This window comes from Poeciliopsis prolifica, unplaced genomic scaffold (genome assembly GCF_027474105.1).
Source record: "Poeciliopsis prolifica strain line A6 unplaced genomic scaffold, Auburn_PproV2 SCAFFOLD046, whole genome shotgun sequence".
NCBI lineage: Eukaryota > Metazoa > Chordata > Actinopteri > Cyprinodontiformes > Poeciliidae > Poeciliopsis > Poeciliopsis prolifica.
In genome coordinates, this window is record NW_026562421.1 from 3,672,377 (window position 1) to 3,683,356 (window position 10,980).

General features: G+C 38.5%; 1 protein-coding gene across 1 annotated transcript; it reads right to left on the minus strand.

Annotated features, from left to right (window-relative positions):
* Positions 1–1,443: 1,443 nt before the first annotated feature.
* LOC129377173 (protein-tyrosine kinase 6-like) lies at positions 1,444–10,377 on the minus strand. The gene is given in 11 exon segments (XM_055056946.1): positions 1,444–2,178; positions 2,181–2,222; positions 2,225–2,263; positions 2,266–2,292; positions 3,862–4,015; positions 4,088–4,269; positions 4,370–4,528; positions 5,734–5,896; positions 5,969–6,129; positions 6,929–7,050; positions 9,935–10,377. Coding segments are annotated over 11 exon segments (1,491 nt in total). The 5' UTR covers positions 10,285–10,377; the 3' UTR covers positions 1,444–2,086.
* Positions 10,378–10,980: the final 603 nt, after the last annotated feature.

A 10,980-nucleotide genomic window follows, 5' to 3' on the forward strand; every position in this document is an offset into this window, starting at 1 on the left:
CATTTTGTAGCATAATTCTGACCTCAATCTCATGAGATCAAAAATCACAATTCTGAGATTAAGGTCAGATTTCCTTGTTTTTTTTTAATGGCCCTAATCTTCTTCCATACAGAAGTGTCTCTGCTGTTGGTCTATGTGAGTTATTAATACCGGCTCCGTGTTTAAATGCTCATACTGGGAGAACTGGGCGTCGTGACTCAGCAGAGTCCAGTTTTACGTCGCAGCCTCTGCTGGCGCTGAGCCCAGACATCTGGAAAGATGCTGATGCAGCACAAAGGCCTGTGCAGGCAGGTTGATTTCAGAGCAATGCTTTCTGGACTGTTCTGGAGCGAAACCTGGCTGAACGGGAAAACATGGCAGAAGATTCCAGTCCTGGGAAAACAAAATTTGGCTCTCAAAAATCTTCTCACCCTGAGAAGTTTGTCTGGTTTCTTTTCATCTTATCAACATTTTTCTGTATAACTTACATCTGCTGCAAAATTCACATTTTTTTAAGTGAAAACATAGAAAAGTAAAAGTTAAAAGCACAGGAGAGCAATCTGCTGATGACCTAATTCAGGTGAGTTAAAGCAAATCAGAGGATCGAACTGTGAGATTAGAACGCCCCCTTCTGGCCAACTGTAAACATTACACCAAATGATTTCAATTAAATTTTCAATGCTTATTCATACATTTCTTTTACACACAAATGTCATATAAAGGTACTATAAAATGTACTCTAATTAAAAATGAAAAGTTCTACATTGAAACAATTATTATGTAAAAACTGATCAAAATCACAATTTGAACTAATCAAAAACTGAAGCTATCTAAACCAGATCTGGGTTGTCACAGAAAATGTTCATTTCAAAATGAAAATAACATTTTAATTTTGTCACAGAAATGAACTTTTTCTGTGACAAAATGTTATTTTATGCACATTTCTTGTTTACTTGCCTGATCACTGCAGCAGTGAAACAACTAAAACTAGAAACTGTTTGCCAAATTAAAAAGGAGCAAATTTTGACTAACTGTCAAAAGATTCAACAAGATATTTAAGAAAATAATCTCTAAACTCAGAATTCAATGAGGAAAAGAGATGTTTTTTTTTTTTTGCTTTAACAACTTTTCAGACCTTCTAGCAACTTTTTTCCAAAAAGCCACAAACATTTCTACTGTGTAAATAAACATTAAGCTGCAACTAAAAGGCAAATTAAACTGCAGTAGCCTCCATTCAACCCAAAGAGGGCAGCACTGAGACGGTTTTAGATTATTATTATTTTATTACATAAAAATGTCAACATTTGCACAGAAACATAGATATGGAGCCATAAATGACAAATTCAGACATTTTGTCTTATAAACAGTTGATTTAGGTTTTAGTTGAGGTTCGTTGGAGAACGATCCAGATTTCACCACCGAGTTTCACTCTGAGTGGCACAAAATCAAGTTTTGGACAATTAAAAACTGGCTGCAACTCAGATTGTCTTGATATTCAAATTGATTTCACAATCTGAAAGTTGTGATGTTCACTAAAACCTGCCAGTGAGACTTGAACATGAGCTCCAGAATATTTACAGTTTCCTCTGAAGGAACAAAGACACAAAGAGAAATTCATCTCTATTGCACGATTTGAAACATCTCCACTCGTAGTGTAAACGTTTACTCATAAGTTGCACCTGCAGTTGCCTCGTTTGGATCAGGTTCTCCAAACTGTTGACATTTGGGCCGTAAAAGTCAAGTTGAAACTTCCAGGGGCCACAACATCTTGAGTATTTTAATCAGTTTTGTTTTTGCTAGATTTACTAAATGATCTGAATTTTAGTAAAAGCCACTGGATGTTTTTGTACCTGTTGAATTCTGTGTGTTGGACTTCACATTTTCCATTTTAAGATTTTAATTGTATCACTTTTTAAACAACATGGCATCAGTAAAAACTTCAATCTTCAAGGGTTTCCAAAAATTGTTCTGAGGGCCACAAATGGCCCCCGAGCCGCACGTTGGACACCCCGGTTCTGATTCTGTTCTTGTTGTGACGATGTGAAGAGTCTTTAAAGTGGCCTGTCCAGTAATCTCTGTCACAGCAGCGGCCATGTTTGTGTGCAGATCACTGCTCCCTGCTGCCCTCTGGTGGCGACTCCAGCTCATAGTAGCTTCTCTCCAGCATGTCCTTGAGGTCTTTGAAGGTCGGCCTGTCTCCGGCTGGTCCTGCCAGCAGTTCAGCATGATGCTGTGGACGAAGCCGGGCATTTGCTCGGTGCCTCCATGCGGTAGCCGCTCTTGACTTGTTGTAAACTTCGCGGTTGTTGAAGCCTGGAGGAAGAGCGAGAAAGAGAAGGAAGGAGAAAACAGAAGTGGTGAAGATATCTGACGTTTTTGCTCTAATTGCAGCAGAGCCTGAAAATAAACCTCTTACAGCAGCAGTGTGGTTTATTTGCGCAGCAACAAGGTGCTTCACATCATTACAGAAACACCAAACAGTCACGAATTTGACATTTCTTCAAATACTCTAGATTTAGTTTGTCAAAATTTTATTTATTCTTTAAATTCTTTCTGTTGAGTCAAAATATTTGACTCAGAGTCTTTTTTGTCCAATGAATTAAGAAAATGTATTTTCCAAATGTGCAATTATATGGTTAATGGAAACGCAACTCATGTCAGGCCTGCAGAACTGGGCAGAGTCTCTGGTTTTAGTCAGAACTCCTGCAGCAGCAGCGATCTGAATCTTCTGACTGACTTCAGTCACACCTTTAAGTGGCTGATGAGCCTGGATGAGTTTCTCTGATCCTGGAAATGTTCTGCAGGTGACAGAAGGCCGACTTTGGAACTGTCTTTGTGGCTCTGAATGTTCGGGTCAGAGTTCACCCTGATCTCTAGTTTCTAACCGAAGCTGCATGAAACCTGCCATGTTTTATATTTCATGTGACAAGCACGTATTTTGAGTTAATGTTAGTTGTGAAACTGCAGAACGGATGCTTGTATTTCTTCACTCAAACATGCGATAACTTCTAACCACAGCAGCCGCTGAAATCAACTCCACAGGTTCCCAGAGGTCAAAGTTTCTCCACTAACCCTCTTCTGCGAAACATCAAAACTCATTTTAAAGCTTCAGAGGACTGCGTCACAAACTGCCAGAGGAAAAAATTTACCAGAATAAAAAGCAGTAAATTAGTGCAGAGGTCTGAGTTTCAGAAAACTTTTCAGGGTTTGGTGTGAGCTGTGAGTGACGAATGAGAAGATAAACAGCAGAACATATTCAAACAGAATTACAGCCACATAGAGAACAATGACTAAATTATTGTGAAAAATGGAAAGATTTACATTTGAAACCATTTGCATAATAATCAAAGTTAATCCTTTAAAGATCAGTGAAACTTCAACTTCTGAAGATTTAAACTGAGACTGAAAAACATTTTAAATACCCAAAATAAATAAACAAAACAGCTAAAAATAACAGATATTTTCTGTAAAACATAATTTAATCATGACAGGAGACACAGCTAACTCCTTCCTTTTAGCAAAGATTTTTATTAGTCAATTAAGCTAAGAGTCTAAAACGGCTCATAAGTTTTTTTTATTTGTAGCTGGAAAAACTTTGTCAGATGATTTAGGTTTTAAATTTGTTCTAAGTAACTTTTAAATAAATGTTTTATGTCGTTCAAACTGTCACTTTGTCCTGACAGCAGGACACGAGATGGATGATCTGTGGAAAAAAACCACGCTGTGGTTCTACTGCCATCTGCAGAAATACTCCGCTCCTGGTTAGAAACAACCAATCAGCGCTGTCAACCATGCTCATGTAAGCGCAACTTCCTTGCGCTTACAAAGACGGAGTGGCATATTTATGTACCGTAGATATGAAAAGCATGTTGCTGAACTGACCTGGGTATGGGACACTTCCATAGGTCATGATCTCATAGAGCAAAACCCCAAAAGACCAAACGTCTGACTTGATGGAGAACTTCCCGTGGCTGATGGCTTCAGGCGCCGACCATTTGTAGGGAATCTTCTTCTCTTCCGAGATGTAAAACGGCTCCTGGACCAAAAACATTTGGTTGGTTCAATTCAAACCAACCAACAAAACAGAACTTCCTGTCGACCAACGCACCTTGACGAGTCGTGCCAGCCCAAAGTCGGCCACCTTGCAGATGTAGTCTTCTCCTACTAGAACATTTCGAGCTGCCAGGTCTCTGTGGATGCTCTTCTGCTCTTCCAGGTACGACATCCCATCAGCCACCTGGGTGGCCATGTCAATCAGAGACGCAGCGTCTTGATTTTGTCCTTCTTTCCCTGAAACCAAAGGTTGGTAATCTGGGTTTGATACTCTTCCAGAGATCCCAGGAACCTTCAACTCTTTAAAATAAAGTTCCTGGATCCCAGACAGGCTCACCTCTAAGGAACTGCAGCAGGCTGCCTTTCTCCATCAGCTCGGTGATGATGTAATACGGCGACGATTCGGTGCAAATGGCGAACAGGGAGATCAGGTGGCGATGCTGCAGCCTCTTCAGGATTTCAACTTCCCTGTGAAACTCTGTGTTGTCTACAGAGTCTGGTGGAAAACAGATATAAACAGCCAGAGAGCAAAACTATCCTCTGGATTTAGTTTTGTTCTTCCTGGAAGTTAAAACAATCTGTTGCCATGTCAAAAACTTGCAAAATGCCTCCTTTGTTTGTTTATTAATACATAAATAAAAAACTTTTAGCATCATTTAACACAAACCAGTAACTTTCTCTCTGAGTTTCTGTCATTTCTGGTTTTGCTTCATATTAAAAGTAGCTGACTTTTTTTTTTTTTCTGTTTCTTTCGCTTCAAAATGAAACCATAAAAATGAAAAATCTGATGTTTTTTTGTTTTAAAACTAAATTAGAAAATAGAAATGCCAAAACTACACAGTTTGTATTTTTTCATAAATTAAAATTTATAGTTCTATTTATAAAGTGAAATAATCTCTTCCATCACTTCTGGTATCGCTTCTATTAAAAAACATTTTATTTTAGGTTTAATAGTTAAATCAAAGCTCAAACTGCAATTTCTTATTATTTTTATGTTTTTTTCATTCAAGTATTAAAAGCAGAAAACACAAAAAAATATTTTAGTTATTTTGCAAAACTATTTTCATTTTGAAATGTTTTTTGAAAAACCAAATAAACAGATTATTTTTAGCCATTTTGTTTCTATTTTCTAAAACCCCTGTTTTTTTGAGTTTCAACAGCAAAAACAATAAACTTGGATCTTTTTCTATAATTTTTGCAATAATTTTGCATTTATAATTCATGTTTATCATCAACATTAATCAGAAAAGGGATTCCACAAGGATCAATACTTGGTCCTCTTCCCTTTACGTTATATATCTGTCTAATAATCTCTCTGGATGTGGGATTATTTGGATTTGAGTGGAAGGTGATTATCTCACACCAGCACTTAGATGATCCGTCATTGTGATTCAAAACACTAAATATTGATATTAAAGTCGGTGAAACTGGCAATTTGCCTTTCTGGGCTCGTCCCTCAGAAAAATGGCTGTGAAATCAAACAAGTATCAAAAATAATCTGGGTTCTGATGTTATTGATTTGGGAGGAGAATTGATCAGAGTTGGTCAATTTCTGGGTGAAAAAGTCACATTTGGGCAAAAGTAGTGATTTTGGTGCCTGTTGTGTGAACGCAGCCTAACGATGTTCAGAGGCCCTTTGAATCCCTTCACCACCTTTTCCTGAAAGCAGCCTTCAGTCTCCAGGTTTGGGTGACGACGTACCATTTTTCAGGACCTTTATGGCGACGTTGATGTGGTTCTTCCAGCGACCGCGGAACACCTGCGAGAAGCAGCCGTTGCCGAGTTGGTTCTCGATGGTGAACTCGCTTTTCGGGAGAACCCAATCATCCAGCAGGTGGTTGATATCCTCAATGTTTGGCTTTTTCTGGCACCGGAAACAGATGTTTTTAGGAGACATTTATGTCTGCGGGGGAATGCTTTCGTTTCTCCTTTTTACCTTGTTGCACGGACTCCCCAGAGAGTCGATGTCGTTGAGGCTGTGTTGGCAGTAATAGGTCACCAGGTCAGCCAGAGAGCTGAACCTGTGAGTCTGCTCCACATAAAAACTCCCATCGTTATGTGGGATGCGAAAGTGGCGGACTGCATTGTTGGATTTCACTGCAGAAGAATTTACACACGATGAGACTGAAGCAGAAGTGGAAAGAGTCGAAAAGTCTGAAAAACAGGATGTGAAACTACAAGTCTGGTCTAAAAAAGGTCAGTTGAGGCCGCAGTGCAGTGGTGAGCGGCGCTAACTTAAGAGCTAGCTGCGCTAATCATAAAGCACTAATTGTAAACATTAGTTCCACTAATGCTAAAGCACTACACCAACATGATATTTACCAGAAGCTAATGCTAATATCAACCTTTGAGCACCAATTTCATTTTGACATAATAACTTCCTTAAATATGTAATTTTATGTTTATGTTGCTCTTTACTGTCTGTATGTTAGTTTGAAATAAAGTTATTAGGGAGAAAAGAGAGAGGACAAGAAGAGAGGAAACAATCTGTACCCACTTCAAAATAAGAGCATATAAGCATCTAATTGCTTGATAGTTGATATCCAAAACTTCAACACAGATGTTGAACTTTACTCAACTGAAAGTTCACAAAACTTTAGAATTTATTCAGAAAAAGTAATTCAGGGGAAGCTAAATGTGCTAAATGCTAATGTTAGCAAAAGTACTAAAGCATTAATCAAAAACATTTCTATCATCAGAATTGTGAAAGGTTGATAATCAAAACTAATAATTGATTCAACTGAAAGCTTAGAAAGCATCCAAGTAAATCAGCACTTTTTAATTTATCTGGAAAGAGCATCAACCAGATAGCAGCTAAGCTAATGTTCAGATTGCTAACCCAACATAAAACAGGAAGTCAGCTGTAAAACTAAAAGCCCGGCTTTTCTTTTCTTGCCTGAAAGAACGTATCCGATGCTGTCCCTCTCGCTTTTCCGAACCAGGAAAGAGGCGTCCTGGTTCGCTGGCTCCATCAGGATGTTTTGGGCTTCGAAGCGACTCATCGTCCCGAAGAACCATCTGGATGGAGACGAAACCGGGTTCAGAGTTCTTCACTACATTAAAATGTATTAGTTGGCACGAAAATGGTGTCAAAGCAACAATTTTATTATCGCAATAATTACTGCCAATGTTTATCTGCAGCTAAACATTAGTTAGCATCAGTTTATTGATGCTAACTTTCTGATTCTAACTTAATGATGCTAACTTTCTGATGCTAACTAAACAGTGTGGGGCTGATTTAACACTGGACTTGGAGATCATGTTAAATATCCAAAATAAAGGAACAAAAACAGAAAAAACAAATAAAATTAATTATGAAGTCTCTGTAAACAGCTGGCTGAGACCAAAACACCAGACTGAAAACTTTTATCCTGCAGCTGTTGGTTAAAAAAATCATGCAATTTATTTTAATTTATTATGAGATTAATTGATTTATGTCTTATTGTGACTGGGTTACTGACAATCGCCTTGTCAAGATTAGTCTGATTAATCGTTTCAGCTGCAGAATAAAACATTATCAGAAACATCTGTCCACTAACTAAAACTTTTAGTTTTTCTGTAGAAGCTGATATTTTCTAAATGCAATTTTTTTTATCGTTAATTAAAATGTTAAACTGTAAAATTTCTGCCGGCTTGAAGATTCTTTCAATCATCTGAAACACGTTTTTAGCACAAACTAAACATTAACAACCAGTTTCACAAAGTTTCTGAACCTTTTCCAGGAACGCTGATTACAATCGGGTCAATTCTGGAGCCGTAAACGGAGACGAGCGATACCGACGTGAAACAAACCGGTGTCCGTCACTCATCAGACTGGAATCACACTGGTATGAAAGGCATGACAGGCATTTTTTACAGTGTTCAACAGGAGGTTCAGTTAAAGTTTCTGCTCTAATGTCTGAAACATTTAGGTCACATTTTAATCAGCTCTGAAACACTGCAAGGTTCTGAAAAGGCCAAATTAGCAAGCAATTATGATTTAAAGTTAATTAAGCACCAAAAATAATGTTGAACATGAAAACACTTCTGATTGTCAGGTTGGAGAGCTGTAGCCACGGGAAAGTTGAGTGGAAGGAAAAAGTGAGTAAAAAAAGAGAGTGTCCAAAACTATCAGTTTGAAAGTAGTTTTTGGACATTTTAGGTTAGATTTGATCAATCAGAATCCAAACATTCTGGATTTCAGTTGCCTTCGTTGTCTGAATCACACAGCTAAACTACTTCCTTATTACAGGAATCTCTCATTTTATGATAGGGAACTAGGAGCCAGATCAGTTTCAGGACTTTGCCTTTGGCCACAGGGTGCTGGTTATTAATTAACTGCCTTGCAGTCCCATCATGCTTTGCTCTGGGAGAGAAGGTGACAGCGACGTGACACTAGAAAGGACTTAAAACTTTTCCTCAGATTCATTCAGGCCTGGATGTTTTCTCTTCGCAAAGAGGCAGGATGTGGAAAAACAGAGGAGAAAATGTCCGCAAAATAATCTGAAATTTTTATATTAATCTTAGAAATTTTCTAGAAAAACAAGAAAACGTCAAAAGTCAAACAAATTCTTTTGAAACTCAGAAAATTTCAAACTGTTATTTGAAATTTCCTCAAGTTTTTTCAAGCAAATTTTTTACTTTTGAAAGTCAGAAATGTTCTTGTTTTTTCTAGAAAGAAATTTTCAGACTTTGAAAAGTCAAAAGTTTACTATAAAATTCTGAAGTTTTGAGATTAACATAAAAAATTAGAAAAAAAACAAGAACATTTCTGAGTTTAAAAGCCAAACTAATCTTTTCTTTTCTTTTCTGAAAAAAGAAGTTTTTGACTTTTGAAATTCAGACATTTTCTTGGATTTTCTTTCCAGAATATTCCTGAAATTAATCTCAAAATCTCAGTTTTTTTCTTGCAAACTTTCAACTTTTCAAACTCAGAAAGTTGAAAAGTGAGGTTTTCGACTTTCTGAGGAAACATCAGAGGAACGACTAGAATAAATATTTCTGAAGCTGTAAAGTTGTTTCCCTCTGAATGAACGAATGAATGAATGAATGAATGAATGAATGTTAACGTTATGAAACCTGAAGTGAAGCCGCTTTAGATTAATAGGAAAGGATCCACATATCGATGCTCAGATTAAATTACTGCTAGTCTGCAGGTTTCAGCTCAGTTCCAGATTTTTAATCTGATGATGAATTATGATCAGATTAATTAGGCTTGTTTTGAACAGACAATAAAGAAAATCCATTGTTATTATCCTGAATGCTAAAGGGAGAGTTGGGTGGAGACGAGTTACTTTTTTTGGAAACGTATTTTTACTGTGCTGACCTTTGACCTTTTTGTTGTTTTGTTTGTATTTCCTTCTGATTCTGCCTTGTTGCTGAAAATGAGCGACTTAAATAAAATGACCTTAACTTATACTTGTCATACTTTCACTAGAGTCATTTTATTTTGAAGTATTTCTGCTCTTTATATTTTGGTCCCTGATTATTTAATTTTTAAGACACATTCTGGCTGTTTTTGTTCAGATTAATTAATTTTTAACTGAAAGAAATTGATTTGGAAAATGTTTCTTTTGCAATTATGTCATTTATGTGAATTATTTTCATTTTGTTGTCTAAAATACCAAAATGTCCACATAACATTTGATTTATTCTGTAATTGTTAGATATCAAAATCCTGACGTTCTGGTCAGTTTGCAGTGAATTAGGCGCCGTTTGGGCGCCGTTTCAGAGGGGGCGCCAGAAAAAAGTAGGATGTTTTTCCTAAAAGGTATTTTATGTATTTATCAGCAGATGAAACCATCAGAAAGTCGCTGAATTGACCTGAGTGAAGTTTTTACCGGGACCATTTGTTGGACAGCTGCAGTTTGTTCCGGTCCAACTCAGGTGGAAACGCTCTGGCCGGGATGTGGAAAGTACTCACGGCTCCATCTGCAGGGACTCCGCTCTGGCCAGGTAGTTGTGCGGAACGATGCCGGTTCCCAGGATGCGCCCGTTCCTCTCGATCTTCCTGGCCGTCCACCAGTCCCCGCTGCGGCTCAGGACCTCCAGCAGGTCCCCCACCTGGAAGGACAGCTCGTCCCGGTGCCGGGCCTCGAACGGCCAGATCCCGGTGTAGATGGCGCTTTCCGACGGCCGGTCCGGCCGGTCCGGCGGCGGCGGCGGGCTGACCTCGGGTCTCCTCCCGTCAGCATCCGCCCTGTCCTTCCCGTCTCCCTGGTTCGGTTTCACCGGGAGGAGCCGCCGCAGACACGCCGGCAGACAGTCACACATCGCTGCAGAGGAACCGGCCCGGAGCCGCTCGGCGCCCCGCCGTGACGCTGCGCACCTGGCGGACAGGTAAACAGAAACTCCTCGGAATGCGTCGCTGTGCCGGTTTGGTCGGTCCTGAGTGATTCTGAGAACTTCCTTTAAGGGCAGCAGAGTGAAACCCCGCCTATGAAGACAGGCGGAGTCAGAAATAAATAAATAGATCCCGCTGTGAGAAGCTGCAGCTTTTATTTCAGATTCATTACCATTAATAAGGCAGTTATTATTGATATTAGTGATAGGCAATAATAACTTAATGAAGTGATTTTCTTTTGAATGTTTGGAAAGATACACTGTTAAAAATGAACAGTAATAGTTTGGTTTATCAATTCATCAGAGGAGAAAATGGGGTTTATTTTTTATTTCCACCAAATTATTTATTCAGATGTAAATAAAAGTTTCTTATCAAGCTACATATTTAGTTTACATTAAAATATTTTGCTTCTAAATAAATATTTAGTTGGCAGGTTAAATGTTTATCACCATGGAAACAAAACCCAGTTGTCTCATCTTCATCTGGTCATGTCCGGGCTTTGAATAGGCCATCTGGGCTTTGGCTAGGTCATCAAACAATGAACATGGATCTGGATCAGGGTTTCCAAAATGTGGCCCGTGGGCCTAATTAAAGTAATGCTGAGTCATACAGTTACTTTTTTTAAC